The sequence below is a fragment of the Colossoma macropomum genome, unplaced genomic scaffold, assembly GCF_904425465.1.
Source record: "Colossoma macropomum unplaced genomic scaffold, Colossoma_macropomum, whole genome shotgun sequence".
In the NCBI taxonomy this organism is placed as follows: Eukaryota; Metazoa; Chordata; class Actinopteri; order Characiformes; family Serrasalmidae; genus Colossoma; species Colossoma macropomum.
This window is the reverse complement of record NW_023494798.1, coordinates 29,297,190-29,324,103: the sequence shown is the minus strand read 5'-3', so window position 1 is coordinate 29,324,103 and position 26,914 is coordinate 29,297,190. Positions and strand designations below refer to the sequence as shown.

The 26,914-nt window shown below is 38.7% G+C and overlaps 1 protein-coding gene across 3 annotated transcripts in view; it reads left to right on the top strand.

The window, feature by feature from the left end:
- The window catches only part of b3gat1a (beta-1,3-glucuronyltransferase 1 (glucuronosyltransferase P) a), a 141,356-nt gene extending 114,765 nt beyond the window's left edge, over positions 1–26,591 (top strand). For all 3 annotated transcript variants that reach the window (XM_036585634.1, XM_036585632.1, XM_036585633.1), the window contains 6 exons: positions 8,322–8,439; positions 10,217–10,379; positions 14,109–14,617; positions 22,346–22,642; positions 25,090–25,193; positions 26,385–26,591. In XM_036585634.1, the coding sequence (XP_036441527.1) occupies positions 10,268–10,379; positions 14,109–14,617; positions 22,346–22,642; positions 25,090–25,176 (1,005 nt within the window). In that variant the 5' untranslated portion in view covers positions 8,322–8,439; positions 10,217–10,267 and the 3' untranslated portion in view covers positions 25,177–25,193; positions 26,385–26,591. The remainder of the gene's footprint in view (positions 1–8,321; positions 8,440–10,216; positions 10,380–14,108; positions 14,618–22,345; positions 22,643–25,089; positions 25,194–26,384) is intronic.
- The last annotated feature ends 323 nt before the right edge of the window (positions 26,592–26,914 follow it).

Here is a 26,914-nt window from a genome sequence, read left to right as displayed (position 1 = left end):
AGACTCATGTTACTTCGTAGGCTTGTAGGCGAAGGCCCAATCAAATTTCTGTAAGGGCCCAGCCTGCACTGCTGGCCAGCAGAGGGCGATGGCGGCGAGGTGCCATAAGTTCAGGGAACTCCAATTTCCAGAAGTCCTCGGGCTGATTAGCCCCAACTTGGCACACCTGTAGACTCCTCTACTTAAGGCTGTGGCAAACAGCAATACTTTGTCACACCTTTGTAGAGGGGTGACCGGTATGGTACTTAGCCCAGGTGGGTATTTAAACAAAAAGAAAAAGAAAAGGAAAAGAAAAGAGGGCTGGGAAAAAACAACAGAGAGAAACTGCCCCAAAACTACTTAAAAGCCAAAAAGAAGGCTTGAGCAAGAAAACAGCTCCAAGCCATAGAAAAAGTATTTGCGCAAACAGAGCAAACAGGTGAAACATAAAGTTTCCTCTTATAATCACAGAGGAAGTGTTTTTTGTCTTCTGATGATCTTTTATTTCACTTTTCTATCTCAGCCTTTGAGCACGCTGCTTTCAGCGTCCACTTTGTTGTGATAGCAGAGGAGGGTAAAGTTCAGCAATCTCACTGCTGGGCTTCAGTTAAATTTAGGGCATCAAATGCTTTTAAAAAGTAAGGATGCAATAATTATTTATTATCGCCCATCCCTAATGGGCCTTCAGTGATTACGCAGTTGAAGTCAACTATTCACCAGCTTCCCATTTGAATTTTCCTGTTCCACCTTGAATGGAGCAGCAGTTACATTCTGGCGCTTTTCTGGCACACTATTAAATATAGTAAATGTTTATGCTTGTAAGGAAGAAAAGGACAAAGATATTTTGAAATGGCATTTAACTAAGACAATACAATGGTTATCGTACTTCTTTTAAAAGAGAAAACGCTCAAATTTGTGGGTTTCTTTGGTCGCTTGCACAACCATCTTGCTGGTTAACATTTCTGTTTGGAGTGAGCCTCTGAAAAACTTCTGTTTTGGAAGGCCACATAGCACTAACACTTACCCCTACCCCTCTATCTAAAAAAAAAAATTCAGGACATCCTACTGCTAGGTGTGAACATGCAAAACGGAAGGCTAAGGGCTAACTGGTATAGGCAAGGGGTGAAATGGGATTGGGCCTAAGACTCAAATTACTTCATAGGCTTGTATAAACCATTTTATCATGGGCTGTGGGTCCACACATGGGCAATGCCATGTTTAGATCACGTGACAACACCTGGGTGAACTCACCTTAGAAGAAAAAGACTTGCTCATTGGTTAAAACTGCTAAGGCTTTGCTAGTCACTTTCCCACAGGTTATTGAATGCAGTACCTGACAAGTGAGCTGCGTGTTGCTAAATGTTGAATGGAAAGATATATCAAAGGGGATCATTTGCTGCTCTTTACAAGCAGAAATGCAGGAGAGCGGGCAGCAATTAACATTAGGCCATGTAAAAAAAACACAAAATAAACAAAAAGGAAAAAAGACCAGTGATAGCAAAGAAGCAGAGTAAACATAACCATTATGTTTTCTGGTTGGAAAGTGCTTATGAAGGACAGATGACTAAACGCTGTTCATTTTTTTATAATAAATATGCATTGAAGTGTAATGGTATTTTGGCACTAGCATCCACACTAATATCACTCCCGCTACAGACTGAGCAAACACTTTGATTAATCTAAAACTAGACGTAGTCCATACGACCAGTTTCCATTCTGTTGTGTTTAGTATTAATGTAATAGTGCTTGGTCTTCATCAGGAGGAACATATAATTGGCTAAGCTGCATCCCTGTCAGTCTGACACTTTCTCAGCTTCAACAGCGAGTGATGGCAAAGATAAGGAATGATTTACATTTAAAGTCAGAAATAGCACAAACAAAGATTATGTAACACTACTTGATGCATTTGGCAGCTGTCACATGTTACTTGGACAGATAACATTACTTAGACTACACAGAATTGAAGAAAAAAGCATTTCTTACAGTTACCAGTAACTTACCTCTGACTCCCACATCTTTTGAGGGACAGCCGGAGACTTTCATTCCACTATCAAATAAGTAGAGGGCAACTGTTCCTCCACAACTCCAGGGGGCAGTATAGAGTACTGATTATTTCATAAAGCAAAGTAGAAAATCGCTTATTGCTCCTTTAACCTTGTCATTGATGTTATCCACCAATGTGTTTTTAGTATATCTCAAGGTGTATCAATTGAATATGAAGCGATACAATTGCAATACTAATTTTGTCCATGTAATATAGAACTAGATGCCTGTTAGAGATGTGCCTTCTGAATAATGTTGATACGAGTATCAATATAACAATTAATGAACAGATATTTGATTAACTGTAGGAAAGAACAATTGACCCAACCTTTTGAAACCATATCCAGGTCTTCAGTAGGGTCGAGCATATGTGGCAATGTGGTTTAGGACACGGTATGACTTACTGTAAACTATAAAAATGACCAAAACTTTACTATATAGCTGAATGCTGTGGGCAGCCATCTTAGACAACAGGTGTTGTGCCAAATTCTGCCTCTCCTTTGCACACACGTCATGCAAAAGGCATGTGGACGGCACAGATTATGTTTTGCAATTTCTGTCATTTCATTTTTATAAACAGTCAGGTTCTGTGTGGGTACTGTTCAGCTACAAAATGAAGTTTTGTTCCTTCTTATAGTTCACAGTAAGTCATACTGTGACCTAAAGCACATCAACACGTTTGTACTATACACTTAATGTTTCATCAAGGGTCTTAAGTAAAGAAAATGGTTCTTTATAGAAGGGTTAAAGGGCTCTTCAGCACATTCTCTGTCAATCTGTAGATGGTTCTATATAGAACCTTTTTTAAAAGGGTATATGTGTACCGCCCCAAAAAAGGTTCTTCTATTGTTACAATGTCAAGCCTGTAACAATAGAAGAACACTTTTTAGTGCTATATAGAAGCCTTTTCAAAAAGGTTCTACATAGAACCATATAAAACACATCATGCATCAATCTGAAAACTCTTTAATGATGCAAAGAACCCTTTAATCATACACTGGGTGCTTTGAGTGTTCATGGTTCTATATAGAACCATTTTCTTTACCAAAGAATCCTTGAAAAAAATTTGTGTTTACCTTAAAGACCTGGATAAAGTTTGAGCAGTTTTGAGGATGTATTCACAGAAAAGATTTGGTGACTGACTTCGTGTTTGTTAGCAATGTTGGTCTTGTAGATCCAGTTTTAAACTAAAAAATTTCAAACTCCAAACGTGTCTTGGCTGACTGACTACACCTGAAGGAAGTGGAAGATTGTGTAAAATAGATTAGACGGCCGAACAATTATGCAATGTGAACATGGTGCCAAGGACACATTGTTAACACCAGAGTTATCACTTTAAAAGGCTCACCTTCAGCCCTACGTTCAACGCTCTCTTTTAAGGCACTTTGTTTTATAGTAGCAAATGCAACACAATGCCAGTGTAATTTAATACACTTTTTACTAATGAATATGACCAAAACTGTTACCTTTACACTCCTGTTAAAACATAGTGATATGTTAGCCTGTATATTTTCCTGTCTTCCCATAATGGAGCTTAATGAGTACCCGATTATTGATTTCAGTATTGAAGTACTTGCAGCTGGAACGGTTAACCAAGTACTCAAGTTTCAGTGCACACAAATCTCTCTTCCACTGTCATAACAAAATTTGTTCATATCAACAACAGGACTTTGGCTAGTTAGCCTCCTGTCGATGTTCTGTTCATGGCTGGTTAAGTGTGGCTGATGTGCAGTGTCATCCAGGCCACCCCCTTAAACACTGATTGTCTGTGTATAAGTCAGGCCTGTGTTGTTTAGTTTTCTGCATTCTCATCTGTGAGCTGTTTTCAACCCCCCCCACCCCCAACTACCATCACCACCACATCACCCCACCTGCCTGATCCAGCACGCTGACCCGGGGCTGCAAATTTAGCCCTTTAATGCACACGCAGAATTGCTGCCGGCATGCACAGATTGCCTGTGTGATTTGCTGAGGTGCAGCCTTGTTTTTTTTAAAGACAGTCTGTTCAGCTGCTGGAGCACTGCGCACTGTACAGACCCATAACAGAGACACAGTCAGTATCTCAGACACTTACTGTTCCAAACTGATAAACCCGTCTACAGGGTTACAGAGTGCAGGGTTTTTTTCTGAGCTCTGTGAAAAAGCTGACGCATTTCCAGCAGTGTTGTCAAATTTTTGATTTTCAGTTACATTTCATTTCAGAACTTTTGAAGGAAAGTGGTCCAGTCTCGCCCTGCTGTTTGTAATGTAGCGCCTCTATTAAAAGAGACACAGTTTTGGCACAAGTTGTGATGCTTTATCTTCCAGCTGTTGTTGGCCACAGCTACGGCATACATAAGCAGAGTTTTCTTTCTCTGACAGCTCGTTCACTATCCAGCTCATGTCTCTTGTCTCACTCTCATGCACACACAGGCCTAGCCCAGCCCTCTGCAATATGTCATCCGTTCTGCTCTAATGTTAGCAAATGATGAACATGCACCAGTCACGCATATCACTATAAAGCAATGTCTAATGCAGAAGCCACTATTTAAGTAGTACTATTCCCTTTCCTAGTTCAGTGCTACTTAGTATTAAGTGTGCCGTTAATACTGATATATGAAAATATGCTCTGTTATGATTAGCTGCCCTGTATTGTGCCTTATTCAAAAAGCAGTCTGGACTGATACACTCCTTATTACTCATGAGTGGGTGGAGCTAAACTTCTGTAGGCTGAATAGGTGGATGTATGTAAATGTGTTGGTTTTCGTGACATCACAAAAACGGTGATTCAAAACAGGTTGGTTTTTTCTCAGCTTGGTTTCTGTATGGACTGTACAGACTTTGGAGTCAATGGTCTGGAGGCAAACAACCTTTTACATATTACTTCAGACTACTTTTTCTTTTTTTTTCTTCATAAAATAGAGTGGAATTCATTTTTGCATGGTATGGGCCCTTTTAAAGCAAAGTGTTTTTCACTAATAAACACACAGCACGCCAACCAAGCACAGACCAGATACTGCCAGGTGGTGTGGGTAAAAGTAACGCACACAACTCAGGTGACGGTGGTGTGAATGTGCTACGGCTGCAGCTATCGGATATTTTCCTTCTTGAATATTCTATTGAAAATTTTATCAAATGCTCTATAAGACATGTTTCAGTTCAGTAACTGATTTAGAAAATAATGTATGCCTATTGTAAGAATTATTATTATTATTATTATTATTATGTTTTTGCACTATTGTATGTTGCTCCTAAGGTGATAAGGTGTGGCCAAGAATTAATATATTGTCACTAATTAATATATTGAGGCCAGGAGTTAAGTTTCTCAGGCCATATGGCCTCAATATTTAAATTTGTGGCCACCTGTAGTTAAAGTGCACTACTGCATAGTATTCATTCATTCATTCATTCATTCATTCATTCATTCATTCATATTTATTTTCCTTTTTTAATAAAACTTAACTCACATACTGCAAGGTAACAAAAATCATGACTGTTAAATAATTATTTCACAGCAAGTTGCATTAAATACTTATTCTTCACCAATCCGGCAACCCTGATCTGACTGAACAGCAGTGAGCGGTGCACCAAAGCAGAACCAACGTCTTTTTATCCGTCGTCTCATAATGAAAACAACTTTTTGGTGAACTGTTGCCAGAGAACAAGGTGTGTTGAAGGTTCTTAAGTTTCTAAAAACCGCGTTATAAACTCAGCCACGTCGGCTTAACGGCTGGTGCCTCAGCTCTGGACAGCTAGCCGGCACGCTCGCGTTTATTCTCGGTAAGAAACGCAACCGCGAGCCTGCTATCTCGCTAAATAACTAACTAACTACCAGCCCGAAGACGTTCCTAACATATTGGGACTAAATCTGGTAGCTAGTTAAAACTCATACTGCTTGCCGTCGCCTGGAACGGTGAGTCTCGCAAGCTGAGCCAAATTACAAGGAGTCCGCAGTGAGTCCGGCGTTCAGAGCTGACGTTAACGTTAGCAGCTGGGTATTACCGAGGAGAGGCTGACGTTAGTACTTGGCTCGGTAAACGTTTGCTCCCCCAAATAAGTGCTTGGGTACACAAAAGGTGGTAACGCGACAGTTATTCGAGTAGGTTGTCCGTTTTCGAGCATTTTTATAATCGAATTTATCGAATATTATCGACTATTTTCGCAGCACCAGAATTCGCTGAGCACACAGGGCAGCGACCGCTCGCACCGCGTGGGCTGGCTATCTAGGTTAAATTGAAAACACTAGCTAAACACATTTGGTATGTTTCCAGCATTTATCAGCCAACATGGCAATATAAATAACATTTTTATTTGCTATTTTACTTACTCGTTTTAAATATGTGGAGCCCCCAAGTTGACAGTGATAATTTTTTTAATAAAGCATGGTCACGAATTAATGTATTGAGGCTGTGTGGCCTCAACATAGTAAAGTTGGGTAATTCATTGCATCAGTATAGCAGTTTGTGTTGTCAGTGTATTAATTCATGGTCTCAGTTTAGTAATTTGTGGCTTCAGTATACTAAATTGTAGTCTCAATAGGGCAAATTGTGGGCCTCAACACAGGCCTAGTATTTCATGGCCTCAATATATTAATTTGTGGCCACACCTTATTGAAAAATAATCACCATGTCGCCTTAGGGGCTCCATGTAAGTCACTTGCCTTTTCAAATAGCATGAATCAAATGTGCTTTGTTGAAAGTAAGTGGTGAATAGCTGTTTTAGCAAATTGGAGAAAACGTCATGTTTTAGGTTTGTTCCCCATATATTTATTCCCTTATTAACTTATTTTCATTTAGAAAATCAACAAAACATCATTTGACAGTAAGTGGTCAAACTTTTGCACATCACTGTATGCTATGACGGTTTGAAGTGGAGCAGCAACGTTCAGAGACAGAGCTGGTGCCCTTACCTTCCTCACATTCAGTGCGTCACAAATTCAAAATCAGATTAATAAATCGCCTGATTGTGTATTCTGGCAAAAAGCTGTCGATTCCGGTTCTGCATCCCGAATTTGAAATACCATTAATCTCTGTTAGTAAACTGAGGCCTGTGCTGTTTTCAGTAACCCCTGATTGACCCAAACTATGGGCAGCTTCTCCAGACATTCCCAGCAGTTATACTTTAAGACATTTTAACCACAACGGAATTTGTCTTAATTCACTAAAGTGTGCTGTGCTGTACCGAGAGTCAGTACGTAGCCCTGCCGTACCTCAGCGTTAACCAGAGGGACTCTGCTGTTCCCCTGTTTAAACAACAACAACTTCCTCTCCACTTCATTTCATCTCCCTCCACAAAAATAGCTAAAAATACACTGTCGCATCTGTAGTCAACCAACATTTGCACTGTAGCGCGTGCACACGCACACAGACGGGCTTGCTGCAAGGCACAGTGTCATCCCCGCCTTTCATATGTATGTGTCTAGATGTATTTCAGTGCTAAATGTTTTGTATCAGCCTCATTTGTTGTCTTTTTGAAGAAACTAGACACAACCTTGTTTTGACTTGTGTGATTCTTCTGTTCTTATAAACAGTATGAATTATCAGAGTCAGAGCCAGGTTCAGCTTTGGTGGGCTAAATATTCTAAATACACTTAAACATACTACTGCAGTATGTAATATATAGTGTGTGTGTGTGTGTGTGTGTGTGTGTGTGTGTGTGTGTGTGTGTGTGTGTGTGTGACCAATTTGATTGCAGATAAATGTATAAAATGACTAATGTGCAATGGTAGGAAGCTGTAAATAAAATTTAATGTGTCCTGGACAATGAATGAAAAATGTAGAAGATTCTCAAATGACTAAAAAAGCTGCTTAACGTCAAGAATTAAGTTCTGGAATTCATAATTCATCGTATTTCAACAGTGTAGCCTACATTTCAAGGCAGATAACATAAACCTAAACAAGTAATTATATTGTAGAGCATCTTATTCTATTCTTGTTCAGAGATTCTTGAAATATTGAATGAAACCTCATTCTTTTTTGGCAAAAAGCTTGTAATACTTACATTAACATTGTACAACTTATTGTATAGTTACATGCAAAGTCTTGGACTGAATTTAACATGGTGGAAAAAAATGAAACACAAAATGTGGCCTGTGCAAAAATTGACCTTTTTTTTTTTCTTTTGAGCTAGTGTGTAATAAATATTCACAGAAATAGAAAGTAGTGACTCTCCAATATGTTCACTTTTACTCGTGTTTCAGTTCCTATGGAAAATAGATACAAAACTAAGATGACTGGATACTGAAAATGTTATAATGTGGAATATTTTGATAAGTGTTAGTGACTAAAATGGCATTGTGTGTTGTGCTGTGTGCATTTTAGGTTTTGTGATCTGCTGTATGAGATGATCTGGGCAGTGATGACTTGCTGCATGATCCCCAGGAAGCAGCCTCTGCAGCTGCACCTTAAACATACACCTGTCCAGCACTTATAACCACAGGTGAGAAGATGCTACAGACACACTCGGTCAAAACAACCCCATTTGCATGTACTTTGTCTGGCAGGCACTGAGTGATGTTGTTGCTGTTCATGGTTAGTCATCAAACTAATGCTGACATCTCTGGAAGCCATAGTTGAACATAGTAAGTGATGTCATATCCCATGCTCTGATGTCAGTCAGTGGCCTGATTTACTGCGTACTATAGAGTTGAGGAACTCATTAAAGCCCCAGGGAGCCTGATATGTATTAGGTTAATCTGGCTCCTGTGGACACAATGTGCATGTACAAGGTTTGCCCTGTGAAAAAACTCCGGTATTTGCTAAATGGCTGATTTTTACCCTCACTTAGCAAATAACCTCACCAGTGTGGCTTTTCCTGCCCACACAGCTTTAACAAAATGGTGCGTTCCCCAATAGTCTGTCTGTCTGTCTGTCTGTCTGTCTGTCTGTCTGTCTGTTCGAGTCAGAGAAACTTACCGACTGATAGCTCACCACCAAGCATAACAAAGGTAGCTCATCTGTCTGCCTGTTGTCTGTTCATAAATCCACCCAGCCATGTTAACATTGTGTGCTTACATTCTTTAGATGCACATCCAACAGTAAAGTGAATAAGAACCTTACTTTCTTTAAGACGCTGCCACATAAAAGCTGGAGAACATTTTTAGTGAGCAAACACGGTTGAGTCTACAACACCACCAGCATAGTCGTGCCCATTTCACTCATTTCTCCCTCTTCGCTCTTGCTGTTTTAGTTCTGCTTTGGTAGCATAGCAAGCAGGGAGTGTTGGACAAAGGGATGTCAATAAAATGCACTCATTAGAATTGTTAGGTCACACCCAGGCAGCTCTTAGATTGATCTGATTGGCAATTTTAAGTAACATTTTATTACATTTCTATCTTTTTTCATTCAAACTTTGTTTTTCAAATTTAATAATATTGTGCAAATGTATTTAAAAATTCTGTTTTCCCAGATCCTTTAACAGGGAATTATTTAGAGCCCTAAAGTGAAACCTCTGACCTAAATGTGCTAAATTTCACAATTGCTCGATTAAAACACATTACTTGATTTTAAATAAGTTAATACATCCTCTACAGAGAACACACTTAAAAGCATTTACTGTTTATTTGTGAATTGAGTGTATTGTGAAGAAAGAACATAATTTTGCACCTGGTGCAAAAATAATTTTATTTTTTCCAATGTCAAACACAGCTAATAAATAGAAACTGTTCACTAAAATTTTTAAAACATGCGCAAAGTTTGTTACCTGTGGAGGATTTGTATGTAGTTGAACTTAAACATGTGATTTGACTGGGAGTGTTCAAATTTTTGCATACAGCTGTATTTGTTGTATATTTTATGTAGTGTTGCAAAGACATCCTTGTTGGTTTTTTATTAAAATATTTTTAATTTAAGTCGATTTATTTTTTTTATTGTTGGGCCTTTATTAAAGAAAACTAAGATTAGTCGTATTGATAGTGCTAACATAATCAGTAATGATAGCCCTAAAATGTACAAGTCCTCAGATATAACAGTGCCTTTCTTTTCTCCACACACTTAAACAGATGGAGGCTTAGTAACAGCTAGATGAACGTTTAGACAGATCCCTTAGCTTGCCTGATAGTATGTGTGGAAATGAAGTGTTTATGTTTAGAAGCAATAAACAGAACTGACATGCAGAATTATGCTCAGCACAGAGCCGCACTTTTAGCAGGGCCGCATTAAAACCCTTTATCCCTCACTTACAGCCTCTCTTTCTCTCTCTTCTTTCCCTCTAATAGCCTTTAACTCCCTCTTCCAAGTAATGACCAGGCATAGAACCAACCCTGGAGATGCCGAAGAGAAGAGACATTCTTGCCATCGTGTTAATCGTGTTACCGTGGACCCTGCTCATCACTGTGTGGCACCAGAGCGCTATCGCCCCCCTGCTCGCCATCCGAAAGGGTACCTTTTACTTCTCTGATTTCAGCCAAAACTAGTTACTTTCATGTTATGTAAATGTCTGCAGTATTTACAGTATATAAAAATAGTTTTAGCAGCTTTCCTTTGTTAAGATAACTTTCTTTTACAAGTGTATTATTCCAAGTTTGGATTTCGTGTGTGTGTGTGTGTGTGTGTGTGTGTGTGTGTGTGTGTGTGTGTGTGTGTGTGTGTGCATATATAATATATATATATATATATATATATATATATATATATATATATATATATATATATAATAAATAAAATTGTATAAAGTAGATTTTTTAAATAAGCCTCTGAATTTACATTAAAATATGAAATATGATTTTTAAAGAATGCAGAAGTACACAGACAGGTTCCTGTGAAAAGAAGTAATGTCTGTACTTTCTTGTAATAACCGGTTACTTATTTTCTTTCAGTCTCAATCGTGCAGCATTTTTAGTCCTGTTTTGGGAGTAGTGGCCTGTATTATGAAATAGCACAATTTCTTCAAGTTTGTCATAGGTCTGTTTTTTTTACGCACGAGACTGAAATCTAAATAGCCTTCTTCTCTGTTCAGGCTGAGAGTCAATAAGCTGATCTGTTTTTAGCAGCTGAACAGTAGCAGTGCTCTGTAATCAGAAGTGTAATCACTGATCCGTCTGGATTTGCTCTTAAACAGTTTGTCAAATGATCAGGGCATGTATTCTCAGAGCAGGATTCTTGATCTCTTGCTATCCATATTGATTGATTTGTTATGTGCTACATTGCGAACACAGACTACAGCACTCACGCTCTGAGTCGCACTACTAATACTAAGTGATTTGAACTTGGGCTGAAGATTTCACAAATAGTAAAATAAAAATATTTATGTATGTAGCACTTTTGATTTAAAATGCAGCTCAAAGTTACAGGGTAAATAAAGGTAAGCATAAGAGACAGAATAGAAAATAGAGAAGATAAAACCTTGGAAAAGAAGGAAAAATAAAAATGCTAATATAGTATACTATATATATATATATATATATATATATAGTGTGTGTGTGTGTGTGTGTGTATATATGTGTGTGTGTGTGTGTGTGTGTATATGTATGTGTGTATGTATGTATGTATGTATGTATGTGTGTGTGTGTGTGTGTGTGTGTGTGTATGTGTATGTATGTATATATGTGTATATGTATATGCTAAAAAATAAAATGAGCTAAAACAAGAAATTGTACGTCAGGAAAACTTTTTTTAAAATTGAATAAAATTAGCAAAATTAACACCTAAGTGATACAAATAAAACTGTAGACTATCAAAAGCAAAAAGATATGATTTAAGCTGTGTTTTAAAACTGCTAACTAAGGATGTTTGCCGTATGTCTTCTGGGAGGGAGTTTCACAGTTTGCATCATATGCCAAACCATACAATTGTCTGCAAAAGTTTGAACACCCCTGGTCAAATTACATAAATTGTTGATTTTCTAAGTGAAAAAAAGGCAACACATCCTCTACAGAGAATTTTAATATGGCATTTTCCGTCAACTTTTTATGCTCACTTTCTATTTATTTATTTGAGTTTAAAATATGTGCCATAACTTATACACAATCCCCATTTTATGTTTTCCCCAGTATGTTAAATTCAGCAAATAAACAGTATTTGTGCATTTAATCGTGCAGAAGTGTTGTCTCTGTAGAGAATGTATTAATTTATTTTAACTTAAATCAACAAAACAACTTAATCAGGGGCGCCCAAACCTTTGCATACGACTAAGTTCCACAGATTCGTCTGTATGGATGTGACAAATGTGTGTGGTGGGTGTTTTTTTTTATTTATTTATTTTTTTTTTTAAAAACCCTCTTCCTGATGAGAGGGTTGTGTGGTGCATGTTAACAGCTTGTCATTGCACTGTAACAGGCCTTTGTAGCAGCTTATAGGCAGCAAACAGCTGGGCTGTTGGTGGAGTATGCTAATGGATGTGAAGTGAAAGTTTCATTCCATTTGAAGTGAGAAGAGGGCATTAAGAGAGCAGTGATAAAGACCTGTGATAGTGGGTGTCACCATCAGAGACCACATTCGTCTCCTTAATGAGACATCAGTGTGTTCACGCTGAGAGAATTCCACAGTCTTGTCTCTTATTATTATAAGTGTAACCAATGCGCTTATTATGTTAGGGATGCACAGAATCAGAATTGTGGAGGATCAGAATCGGCCAATATTCACTCCTAATATTTAGTCAGATTATTTTTTTTTATTTTGGCCAATCTATGTAACAAATTTTCCACACCTCCACAGTTTAGTCTTAAAAGTTGGTTGCATTTTCTACTTCTTATGATTCAAGTAATCCAGTCCATTGTTCTGAGAACACCAGCAACTTGATTTTCTCTTAAACGAAAATGAAAGATGAAAGATTGTCCATCTGATGGGGGCAGTTTTAGTGGTCTACAGGGTCTTGCACAGTTGTTAAGATCCCATTTTCTCTCTTTTTAAAAATATTTTTATTAATAATAATAATTTTCCTTTGAATTCCCCTTTCTTATTCAAGTGAATTATCTGTTCCCCTCAGAAATATCTCCTGAAAAATTTCTAATACTAATGGCCATTTTGACTGGTTGGTCTCTGACTTTTTTCACAGTTCTGTATGTGTTTTATATTCAAAGTGCAAACATCAGATAAAGAGCTAATTGGCTTTGCTGTCTGCTGCTTTAGAAAATAGCTAATAAAGAAATCGAGAATTGGCCATAAAACCTGTTGATTTGGTGCCCACCTGCTCATTAGCCAGGTTTTCGTCCAGCTTTCAAATTAAATTCGAGCGAATAACTGGGATTTGGAAAATACTACAAATTAACATGGTGTTTCCATCAGCTTTGTACAAGAGAGTAAAAGTCTATCTGACTCATTTGTACAAAAGCTTTAGAAGCTTTTACTTCTCGGTGATGTTTTGTTTACTTTTATGCCTAGATTTTACGATCTTATGATGTAAGACACAAACAAGCTTCTCAGAAAATGTCCATTACTTGGTGGCAGGTGTTTACTGTGTAATATGTATTGTTTGTTTGTTTGTTTGTTTGTTTTGTTTGTTTGTTTACTTACTTACTTACTTACTTACTTACTTACTTATTTAATATAAGATAAAGGTACATTTTAATTTAGTCATCAGTTCACTGGTACCTGCCACCTTCTGCAGTGTTTTGTAGTCAAAATCAAAACACTGTTCAGTCTTGTTGCATTTTATTTGCGTTTGCATCATTATCATTTACATCAGCAAATACGTTTCCATTATAATTTATTGGCAAACAAGCTTATAGTGTCTATGATGATTTTGGCAATTTTATTCAGTTTGTCAAAAAATTCATAAAAATACACAGATGGAAACCTATTATCTTACTCCAGAATTGTATATTTGTACTCTATACCTGTTGGACTAAGGCCCATCTCATAATGCTCTCTAAAAGCTAATGGTGAAAAGATGAGTGGAGTTGAATGCAGCAGCGGCGGTGCTGTTGCAGTGCGTTTGAATAGGAGGGTCTTCTCGCTGTATTCCGGCCATGTTGCCCTCTCACGGTGCCTGCTCTCACTCTTTCCAGCCTGTCACCATCTAGTAAAAGAGATCTTTATCATACCAGAGTGGCTAATGGTCCAGCGGCAGCGTCTGGCAGGTACTCCTTTTGGGTTTTTGGCATGTGTCACACATAGAGAGAGCTGCCCTGGGGCGTGCTAATGTCTTAATTCTCTTTCTCTGCCCTGTAGATGATGGAGCGGAAGCCCGGCGCGAGGCAGGTCCTGCCACTGACTCCAAGGAGTACTGCTCCCCCGACAAGGACATAGTGGAGGTGGTGCGCACCGAGTACGTCTACACTAGACCACCACCGTGGTCCGACGTGCTGCCCACCATCCATGTTATCACCCCTACGTACAGCCGGCCAGTGCAGAAAGCTGAGCTCACACGGTTGGCCAACACCTTCCTCCATGTGCCCAACCTGCACTGGATCCTGGTGGAGGACTCTCAGAGGAGAACCCCACTGGTGACGAGGCTGCTGAGGGAGACAGGGCTAAACTACACACACCTCAACGTGGAGACCCCACGCAACTACAAGCTGAGAGGAGACACGCGAGACCCCAGGATCCCACGGGGCACCATGCAAAGGAACCTGGCTTTGAGATGGCTCAGAGAGACCTTCAGCCCAAACAGCAGTCAGACTGGCATTGTCTACTTCGCAGATGACGATAACACATACAGCCTGGAGCTTTTTGAGGAGGCAAGTTAAGATTTTTAACTAGGGGTTGCATGAGAGTGGGAAATAGGAAGATATTTATCGTTCTCATGATAAATTACCACACAGTATGTCACACTATGCTTTTATGAGCATATTGTGGATAAACAGTCATATGCAAACACTGCTGATCAATCAGTCCTCTACAGTTAACACACCTCTGTACATCTTATGTACAACTGCTGTTCATTTAACCTGTTAGTGGGGGGAAATCATGAAATTAACCTGTGCAAAAGTTGGTGCACATTTAATATGCTACGTTTTATTTTTTTCCTTACAGTGTTATACTTTGGGAGGTGTCCATATACCATATATTTTGACCATTTTATAAAAGTATTTTCATATTCAGCTTTTTTTTCATTTTTGTTAAATAAAAAAAAACAGCATGCTTTGAATTTGACCATTACATGAATACTGCTTTGGAGTGAATGGGGAAAAGTGTGAGTGAGCAGCAAGAGCATGAAGCTAGCTTTTGTACATAACCAGCAAAGTTGTATTGGCTGAATTTGTTTTCGCTTAATTTGAAAGAATACTACAGTTACACTACTGATTCATCTAATATTTACTTAAGAGATTAGTACTAAAAACATTTTAACATGAAGTGCGTGAGGTGGAGGAGAGGTATTCTCTCAGGTATTCTGATGTATAGAAATATACTGTGAAGTGCTCTGCGGTCATTAAGCTAGCTTAAACCTTACTGAAATACAGTCAGAAGAAATGGCTGTATTTAAGAGGAGTGCAGTTTGATCTTTTCAGCTGTCAATAATCCCATAAAATGTGTTATTCGAGTCTAGCCAGGATAAACCTAGGCAGGCAGCAAATCACACCATCTGATTTTATATATAATTTTATATATAATCTGCTCACTATATACATTTATGTAATGGTATATAATTTCACAGGGGCAAAAACATCACTCTGAAAGACAGACACATGTTAAGCCTGTAAATAAATAAAAAAAAACCCTTAGTGCTTATTAATATGTAGCTGATACATAGTCTTCAAAATGAAAATTGTGTGTATTTGTAAATTTTGTTGTTTGTTTATGCTTTTATTGCCATATTTAAATGTGTTCTCTGTAGAGGGCATGTTAACTTATTTCATTTAGAAAATTAACGGAATGTAATTTTACCACAAGTTAACCAGAATTTGCATACATTGTACAGAGAGAGAGAGAAAAAAATACACTAAGTTACTGTTTTAAGTTTAAAAAAAAAAAAAAAGTTGAAAGAAAAGTGATCTGGACATCAGTGAAGAGCATTTTGATAGTAGCTTGCAACTGTCAGACAAGACAGTGTTTGTAACCACTTAATATAACACATTTCAGTGAGGAACCTTTTAGAAGACTTAAACGCTTCAGCGTCTGGTTCCCGTCACCACAACTGTCAACAGTTTGCACTCGGATAGTTTCTCTAGAATGGAGCATTTCACATCAAACCACTCTGACGTTTAAAATGGTGGAAGCCCCCTTTAGGAGACTATATTACAGAATAGCTGTGCACAGCTTGCAGTGGAATTGTCATCTTCTGTAGTGTTTCCTTACTAATCAAGTACTACAGACTGTGTTTTCAGGACTCTCCTCCTTCATACTCACCACTGTTATGAACTAATTGACATTTGCCCACAGCTCAGACTCGTGGACTAATGTGTGCAACCCCTAATCTCAACCTATTCACACTGTTTTAACCTCCAAAACAATGTTTTAAATCTCTAAACATCTGTTTAGCGTTTCAACGTAGACAGCAGGTCTTGAGACAAGATGCTTTTAAAGTCCATTAGCCAAACAGATTATAGGTGACCCATGGACGTAAGATATGCTATTGTTTGTAGATGGAGCTTGAGTAAATGGCTCTCAGTGCTGTATTGACGACACTGTCGTTACCTTTGTCTTGGGATCACCCATCATGCTTTGACCCAGACAGCCCCTGTCACTTCAGAGCCTCTTTGTGGCTAAGCTCTTTGAGGCTCTGCTGTTGTTTCACTTACTGATCGTTAAAGGCTTTAAAGGCTTGGGCCTTCTTCTCCAGCTGACATTAAACCACTCTCCTTCATTACAGACGCTGACTAAAAGCTCCTAGCTAATGGGAGAGAAGGTCAACACAGTCTTGTACAAATTTTGTGAAAAATAGCGACTGCTGAACAAGACTGTATCCGTGTACAATGAGGCACCGTATCTCCACAGACATATTTAAAAAGAGCCTAGTTCAGTGAAATGAAAAGACTTGGGTATAGTCGTGCCACAGTGTTGCTTCTTGTCATTGTGTTCTTACAGTACAGGCTAGATTATATGGTTTCAGGATAACTTAAATGAAGAGATAAATGTAGTTTTGCTGACATTATATTATATTTTATTTCAGTTTCTGATTTACCCCCAATAAGGCTCAGTATCATTCAGAATTTTCAATACTGCTACCTTGACCTGACTGCTGATTCCTGAATTGATACTGTTAAATTTAAAGTACCCGTAAAGTCATAAATTAAAACAGAAAAAAACATCTGTTTAATAATAAATTGTTAAATATTAAATGTATTATTGTTATGCCCTACAAACTACTAAAAATGACAAAGGAGCATCCCTTAACACCAACACTCATTAAAAATATAAAGCTTTTTGAAAATGCACGATTATGCAAGTTGTAAACGCACCCTTGCTGCCCCATTTCTGAACACTGCCTGTTCTCCTACAACCCCATTCACCATCTCTATGTATGTTACAGGCTGAATAGACTCAGCAGAAACAGAAAAGCTCCCATTGTAACATTTAATAGGCAGAAAGATTCTGTCCTTGTGTTACTCTAGCACGTTGCTCTTCACATAAAAATGGGAATGCATAAGGACAGGCTTCAGGCTTGTGCACGTTATGGAGAACCTTTTGAAAATGGTTCTATACACCAAGAAGGGTTCTTGTTACATTATCAAGCTTGCATGCATGCATATGAATTTCAGACTAGGTCAAGGCAGGTCATATATATTTGTTAACTTTGGCTAATAATATGTGGTAAACATAAGTTTCAGTAAAACTTTGTTTTATATAAACTACAGTCCTGAATTTTGAAACTCAGTCCTAGTCCTAGTCCTAATCCTAAACCTAAAACCTTATGTCACATGTTAGTGAGACATGTGAGTCTTCTGAAATGAGTAAACAAGAGGATGTGTGTCTCTCTCTGTCTCTCTCTCTGTCCCTCTCTCTCTCTGTCACAGTAAGTGTATCCATGCCTCTGTTCAAAACAACACTGCTATGCTAGGTGTATTAATTAACGAGCTTTTATTAAAACTGCTTATGTAGGCAGTCTTACAGCTAGGCTTATTTACAGCACTCCTCTATTTTTATCCCATGTTCTCCTCCTCTCCTCCTCCCACACTGCTGGGCTATCTGAAACACTTGCAACACCTGGGCACAGCGTGCCTCTATACACAGAACCAAGGAGAGAGAGAACATGAATTCTCTTTTTTCTGTGTACTGCGTCTGTGTTTTTTACCCAAATATTCTCTTCAATTCCTATTCAGGACTCTCCCAATATCGTAATATATAATAATAGCAGTCCTTTGGGGGTTTCTTTCCACATTTCTCATCTTGCTGGGAGAAGAGCATAGCTATGTGATCAGCTCAGTTACACACCCCATTGAATCAGTACATTGCACAGTACTTGACAGTATGCTGTCAAAAATTCCATTCAACTTAAGAGTACTTTTTCAAAATAACAATTTAGATCGAATTAATTATTAGTTTGAAATTTAGTATTGTATTCATGTAAAGGGTCACATTAGCCAGGAAAATCAATTTTCTTCATAAGTACTTCTGAGAAATATAGAGCGAGTCTACAGAGAAATATTTAATGTTGTGCAGATTCTAGTTTTGTTTAAGTTCATGGCTAAATTTAACATCGTAAGAGTGCAGAGATGCACTCTTGTGCATTGGTGTACGTAACGGCTCAGGCAATCTCCATTGATCAGCGTCAGACAACTTGTCTGTTTACCATCTAATATTACCATTTCATTTATTTCTTTTGACAATGTATGCCGTTTTAATGTTTTCATTAGTTTTTAGTACCTGTGTCATGTTTTTTAGGTACACTGTGAAAGTGGTTTGTCAGAACAACCTTTATTCAACTCAAACACTTTGAATGAAACAATGCAAAGCACCGTTTCAGTTTAGTTGAATGAAAACAATAGTTTACATCAGTGGTTCCCAGCCCTGGTCTCAGAGTACACCTGATCCAAATAATCTGGTCAGTAAAAATCCTTCCTGAGCTGAGGTGGGTATGTTGCAGCAAGAAAACACAAAACCGTGCAGGGAACCTGTGTTTTACATTAATTCAGAGTTCAAAAAGTTCCTCTGTTGCACATTTTTATATTGTATGGCCAGGCAAAAACAGAAGCACCTGATCAGTCATGTGGAATGTGTTGCATTTCTTTTTGTCTGCAAAAATGTATCCACCTCACACAAGCGTACAGACTTTAGTGCTTGCTGATTTTGTTTTTTTGTGGCAAACAAAGATAACTGCAGTTGTTCGGTTGAATTTAATCTCAGCCTCAGACTCCACAAATGAAGCATCTACTAAACGTTAGGCTGGTCGCAACAATCAAGATTTTGTCACTTGCATTCCAACTGTCTATCTGCACCGCCTTCTCTACACATTTCCATGCAGATTTTATCAGTCCAGTGGGAACCACACCATTGCAAGCAGTTGCCCACACAGCGCACCATGACTGAGTTTTTGGGAGCGCAACAGCTGCTGGATTGAAGTGTTTGTGAAATCCACAGCATCAAATCTTTCAAAGTTATTCATGTATGTTTTCTTTGAAGCGCTTACTGCGGGTTTGTTTTGGTTGCAGTGCCTTTTTATTGCCTGCCCCTACCAATCATGCTAAAACAGTAGCATCTGTGGTTGGTTATTTTGCATGTCGATCACATGGCCTTTCCTGTCAAATTGCATGGTCTTGGTCATATTAAGGGACAAAAGACACTCTTTAATGATAGGCAGAAGTCTGGATGCCAAGACATAAGTGTAATGACAGGGTGCACTACAGGTTCTGCCCAGCTCATGTGGGTGTTTTTCATGTGAATATAGTTTAAACATTTTAAACACTCATTTTAAACTGGTTTCTCCACCTTTGCTACAGCATAACAAGCAGCAAGCCTGCACGAGGAAGCGCAGACAGATTTTTGTAAAGCTTATTCAACAGCATTTGTTGGTGGAGCATGAATAAGTTAATTCTTCACCAGTAATTCACCCTGCTCAGATGAACCTTGAATACCTGACAGTGGGCTAATTTGCTCTGATGAAATCAGACTGGCTTCAAGTGGTGAACCAGTAGAACCATTAATCCCCCATCATCACACTTGAACATAACCTGCATCATATTCTGTTATTCTGGCAGGGTCACTATTCTGCAAAGCCATTAACTCTCTGTTGCTGATGATGCTCATGGCTATCCACCTCAGTACACTGCGTTTGCTGTTTCTGTCAAAGTCCGCCTCGCCCTCTCTGACTCTCCGGCATGATTCTTGTGTGTGTATAAGTTTTCCCCTTTGTTTGCCTCCCTTGTTGCGCCCTGACTTCAGAAGTGCAGCTCTGGCTCGTCGTGTTGCTCTCATCTCTGACTGCACAAAAACAGAAGAGAAAGCGCAGCTTAAAGAGAGGCAACGGGAGGCGAATGGGAAAGCAGCCTGATATACAGAAAACTAGGCCAGCCCGCCACTGCCAGCGCTCCCCTTGGACTGCTCGTTTAAGCAAGATGGATGTTGGCCAGGATTCACCAGCATTCGCAGAAGAACTATATGCATGTTCTAAGCGCTATATATATTTATCAAAGCTGCGGGGAAGATGCTTTTTTGAATGGAAAATAGAGTGCAGTATCATTTGCGGAGAAATGAATGGAACCTTGTAGAGGATTCTGGAGAAAGATCCTCCAGTGGATGTGAGATTATTATGGTATGATTATGGTAATGAAGGGTAGACTATAAGATACAGTGAAAGGGGCTTGCTGACAACAGTTCTATAAGATATTTCTATTATACTTCTAATACAGTGTCAAATCATTGCTAGGGTTGTCACAACACACATTTTCAGGTTTCTGATTCTGAGGTCAAAGTTCTATTAGTTATACATTTTTATGTATTAATGTCTTGATTCTGATATAAACAGTGCAGCTATCCTATAAAAAATACAACCAAAAACAGAACCGCCTTATATAAAACCTACATGCAGCATTAGGCCACCACCGCAATATCCACATGTCACAACAGCCCATTTAAATATGTGTACAACATTTACATTAAGCATTAACTAAGGCATAATTTAGACTTATCTTTATTTTTGAAAAGGTAATAGCCTCCCATCCACACAAAAGTGACGTTTTAGATCACTAAAAACCGAGCTTTTTGAAAACGCTCTGCAGGGTTAAATCTCTTGTTTTCAGTGTATTTGTGTACACAGACAAATAGCAGTTTCAGAAGACTCTGACACATGGCTGTCAGTTTTCATTTATTGAGTAAGCTGTGCCTGAAATGTAGCTGACAACTAGGTTTTTCCTGTTTGCGTCCCAATTTGGTTGTTGACAATCCTATTGTAAAATATTATCTGTAATAGTGTAGTTTTTACTTTTTAAGCTTTTATTTTCTGGCAGAAATTGTGGGCTCCACAATTGTGGAGGTCTGCCGGCCTGCCGTCACTTTATTAGACGATCTCTGCTTCGCTCTATATTTTGCACAATATGCTTGCTCATAATGTTCTTCTTGATGCTTGACATCAAATTTTATGAGGTATTATTGAACCCTTACTAGGCAAGCCTGCTCATGTGAGCATTTTTCAGTTACTTTTGGGATTTCATTAGACACTGAGGGGCATATTAGTTGTACAGTTTTACATTTCAGTACAGTGTTTTGTACTGAAGAACATTTAATTTTTGCAATTTGTAATACTGAAATGAAATCATCACACATTAAATGTTAGTCGTATTTCATATAAGCATCGGATTGGTGTTTTGTTGTAAATTAGTAGTAGGTTGTGGAGTATACTGCTATAGGCTGTGTCAGCACTGTGGGGCCCTTTTTTCAGCCCTTTACAGGAGCTTCTTTGGTTGCACCAATGGTTGGTGCATTTAAGTGCAAGCAGAGATACAACTGTTTCACCCCTCAGTCCCCTTTTACCATTCATTAGCCAGCTTCCTTTTATGTTGTGGACCACTTGTGTTGGGTGGCACACAGAAAGCTTGGATGAATGTTTTGAAACAGAAAGATTACAGAATGCCTCTCTCTCTTCAGTGTCTCTCTCTCTCTCTCTCTCTCTCTCTCTCTCTCTCTCTCTCTCTCTCTCTCTCTCTCAGCCTGATTTCCTCAGATGACCGGCTTACATTTGTCTCTTGCCACTCTGTTCTTGTGTAAGGTCTGCCTGTCTCACCTCTCCCCAGAGAGCAGAGTGCCTCCTGGGTCTTCCTAATGGGCTCTGTGCACAGGCTGCCCACTTCAGCCATTAGGTCGAAAACGTTTCAAAAAGATAGAGCTCGCTAGCAAGGACAGACAGCAGGTTATAGCACCTGCAGAAAACACCAACAACAAACCCCTGTCATGCTAAAACGTATTAAAGTTGCCTGTTCATGGCTAGTCTTCTAGAATAAATGCAAAAAAACTCAAGCATTTTACTTCTTCATCTGTAAATAATGAAAACATTCACACTGTTTAACACCTACCCTTTTTCTTTCTCTCTGCAGATGCGCTCCACTCGTAAGGTCTCCGTTTGGCCTGTGGCGTTCGTCGGAGGTTTGCGGTACGAGTCACCCAAAGTCAACGCTGCTGGCAAGGTCTATGGATGGAAAACAGTGTTTGACCCCCACCGGCCCTTCGCCATTGACATGGCAGGTTTCGCCATCAACCTGCGGCTCATCCTTTTCAAACCCCAAGCCTACTTCAAGCTGCGGGGGGTCAAGGGGGGCTACCAGGAGAGCAGCCTCCTCAGAGAGCTAGTCACTCTCAACGATCTGGAGCCTAAAGCTGCCAATTGCACTAAAGTAAGGAATGCATGTGTCTGTCAACCTGAAATTAAAATGAACCTTTTTATTTGTTGTGTTAGTTCATGTTCCTGTATATATTAAGCACAATTCTTACCACACCATTTAAAAGACAAAAGGTAAATTCTTGTTTTTGCATATTGTTGAACCAAAATGCAATGACTTTTGCCCACCCATAAAATGTTTTCTGATTTTTAATTACGTCACCGTGCACCATTAGACACCAATAATTATAATCAATTATAAGAAATGTTTTCTTCCCCTCCCACCCCCCCTTTTATCATTGAGAGACAATGCTCAGCTAGCTCAGAGCCCAACTTTTTAATTCAAAAATTGATATAACTACATCAGTTTTCGACTGTGGCAGGCATAAATACCTAAAATGAGTTTTATTTGGATGCACTGGAAACGTATTCATATAAAGGAGGTGTTGTAGAATAATGTAATATGCATTTATTACATTACTTTTATAGGAAAATAGTGGACTGACATGCATGCCATGTCTTTCACCCATCTGCCACAAAATTGGTTTTATGTTATTGAAAACAGTGATTCTAAACTTTTGAACAGTAGTGTACAACAGCAGCTTATTTAATTTGCAAATGTTCTTTTTGTCCATTTCCTTTTCTCAGTCAGGACCTCTTGACAGCTACACATCCTTTCAGACCCATAGTGCTGAGTTGTCTTTGTCAGAAGCAAGAAGAGGAATTCCACTGATTTTTCAAAATTTCTACATAATTCAGTCATTGAGATGGAAACGGTCTTCCAGAGTGGTTTGATCTGGAAGTGGTTCATTGTAGAGACTCGGATTTCTTTACAGTGGTGGTGATAGGAAACGGGATGTCTACAACACAAATGTAACTGTTTAATTTGCTATTCAAAATGGCCGGTGATCCTACACGTCTTCTGAGTGTTTATATGTACTATTGATGATAGTAAAATAGCGGTAAATGAGAAAAATGTTTTCTTTGGGGACTTTTTTGCCTCATAGTACAATTGTATGTACCTCCTGTTATGACTGGATTGTGAAAGATTTTTAGACCACATGTTTATCTCAAAACTAGCGTAAAACAGTGTTTCAGGCATCAGGAGGAAAACTTATCATGCCATGTGACGAAGCTTTTGGTGGCACTGAATTCTTCAGACCTCTGGTTCCTATCACCACCACTGTCTAAATTTTGATCAGTGGAATTCTCCTTTAAGTACTATCAATCTGATGGTGACAGTTTTGGTGGTCTACCAGCTCTTGTACTGTTGTTGGGGGTCCTTTTTCTCTGCATGTTTAATAATTCTTTCTGTTTTTCCACTTATTTTCCTTTGACTTTCCTCTTCCTTATGCCTGTGGATTTTTTTGCATCTAATATCCTCAGAAATATCTCCAGAAAAATGGACACCTTGTACATAAAGGCTGTTTTTACTGTAAACTAAATAAATGAAAGGGTGATCTCTGGCTTTTGCACAGCACTGTAGCTTTGCAGGAGAGAGCAGGACTCTGGGTTATGCTTCAGCAAATGTATACACGCATACATCTGCACACGCACATATGTACACATACAATTATCCTTTTTTTAGAAATCAAATGCAACAGCCTCTTCTACCTGGTTAAGTGTGCTTGGGGCTTGCAGACCAGGCACCACACACCTATACATTATTCATCAGGGCCAGTGAGCAGGAGGAGGGAGGGAGGGATTGCAGTGTTGTTGCTCTGAGAACAAAAGGGGCCGAGTGAGGAAAGATGAGTGTTATCTCGTCCTTTATGAATATTCTGTATGTAGAGCCGTCTCCAGCGGAGCGCTCAATATCAGTAACTCCCTTGACCCGATCGCTGCAGCCGCTTATTCTCCAGGACAAAAACAAGCGTTTTGCACAAAGCATGATGGTGCATATTTACAAGAGCTACAATGAAGCGTGCTGGTGCATATATATAAATGATTATTATTATTTCTGAATAGTCTCCGAGTAGTTGATAGATGCGCTGGGGAATTCAAATCTAGGGTGCATAAGCAGGTAGATTTAATTACAATATGCCGAGTCTCTTTATCCCCCAGAGTTGGAACATAACAAGATACACAAACCACAAACAACTCGATCCGAACTCTTCAAATCTAAAAGAAGTAGTCTGTGTAATCATGCAGAGCACTATGATGAGTTTAGAGAAGGGCTGCAGCTGGTACACCTCTGCAGAGAGCTCTGAGTACATGCATATGTGGACATCTGAGAGATACTGAGTAGGAGTGGAGCAACAGCACTACAGCACCGCAGTGTTAGAGGGTGACGGCTGAGGAAGAAACTCCCAATCAAAAGCTTCATTTACTTACTTGCTGTGAGCGTTCTGAAGAATTAAACCCTACAGAACCCTCTAGAGCAGACAAGAACTTAGTGTTCTTGTTTTTCTCTCTGTATTACAAATTGTGGTTTCTGTTTTTTTTTTTTCTGATCACCTGCAGATTCTCGTCTGGCACACACGGACAGAAAAGCCCGTCCTGGTGAACGAAGGCAAGAAAGGCTTCACAGATCCAAATGTGGAGATCTGACGTCCACTTGAGCTGCGGTAAACAAACAAAGCACAAAACATTTTGGTCACTTTGAAAACCTTACTGCTAAGAAAGCTGCATTTGTTGTGGTACCTCTCCTTCCTCTTAAAGGAGAATTCAGCTGAATTTTCAAACTCTGCTTAAGGAAAAAGCTAAGATGTAAACAGTCATTCAGAGTGGTTTGATGTGAAATGCTCTGTTCCATAGAAACTTAACAAGCCAGAGTTGTTCACATTGGTGGTGACAGAAACCAGAGGCATTTAGTATGTTAAACAAATATGCTGACTGATGCCTTAAAAATGTTTTAAGATGGTTTCGAGTTAAGACATTATGGACGTTTAGTAAAGTTGTTGGATATTGTACTGATTAAGAGAAGCAATAAATTATGATTAAAATAGTCTCCTTGACTTGGCATTCAGCAAGTACAGAGTGTTTTTTGTTGCATAATTAATCTGAAATAATCTGTAACTAGCCACTCCTTTAATCAACTGGCAAAAAAGCTAAATTACTATAGCGCCATTCATTATTGTGCAAAGTACCAAAAAAATACTAATAGCTGTGTTCATTATGGAAATTTTATCATGGTAATGATAAAAGTATTAATCTTGAAACCCAGTCCAATGTTTTTCCTTAACAGTTGCAAAGGTGCAACTCAGTAGCCAGTAATTTAGCTGTCAGTAAATGTACCTATGAAAAATTTGAAAACTTATGAAATTTGAAAAAATATGAAACTTTTAATTTTATTATTTTTTTGAAAATATAAACAAAGTAAAAAATAAACTAAAATAAACATAAGAAAGCTATCAATGGACATTTGTTCAGTTTCGTTCATTTGCTTATAATTTGCACAAACCTGATTAAAAAACTCACATCTGGCCAAACCAATAAACTGTCAAAAGAAGTCTTTAAAAAGTGAATCGTCAAAATAAAAATACCTGAATAACTTCAATTAAATGTGTATACCTTTTTTGATTTATCATATCTCATAATGCTGTGCAGTACAACTCAACATCAGCATCAGTCGTTTGCTGTGTTATTGTGTTGATTTCACAATAAAATGATGAATATAGTATTTTACTGTGAAAAGTGCTGTTATTGTAGCTACAATTAACAATGTTCATTCACTGCTATAGAGAAACAGATGGAAAAGATTTAATGTAGTCAATAATGTGAGTGTAGTTACTAACGGTTGTTTTATGTTGTTTCAGGCACTTGGATAAATCGAGGCCCTGCAAGAACATCCAAGAGACAGTACCTCAGAACCAAACCTTCGGAAAAATAATTCTTGTTCCTAGTTATGACTAAAAGTTCATGTTCCAGAGAGGTATCTTTCAAAGCACAGATTGGTTAAACAAGGCAATATTTCTCAGTATTTTGTATGTTTAAACATCAAAAAGCAGATAACGCTCGTGACAAAAACAGGAAAGGAAACAATGGCACATCTGTATGATGACGCCCCCCCTCCCCCCATCATCTGCTCACAGGAGACAGCACAGCATGGAGCCAGAGAGATTGCACACTCGGCTAGCTGATGATTCCACGCACTTCTTCCCAGCACACGGTGCCCTGCCTGTGCCAGGGGCGTAATAACTGTAGAAAAAGAACCCTGAATACGACTCTAAAGGGCAGAATGACTCGAGCGTATCTGCACGGATGGAGAGGAGAGGAAAGACAGCTTCAAGTGTTCAGATTTGGTCTGGAATGGAACTTTTAACAAATATCTCCCACAGACTGGACT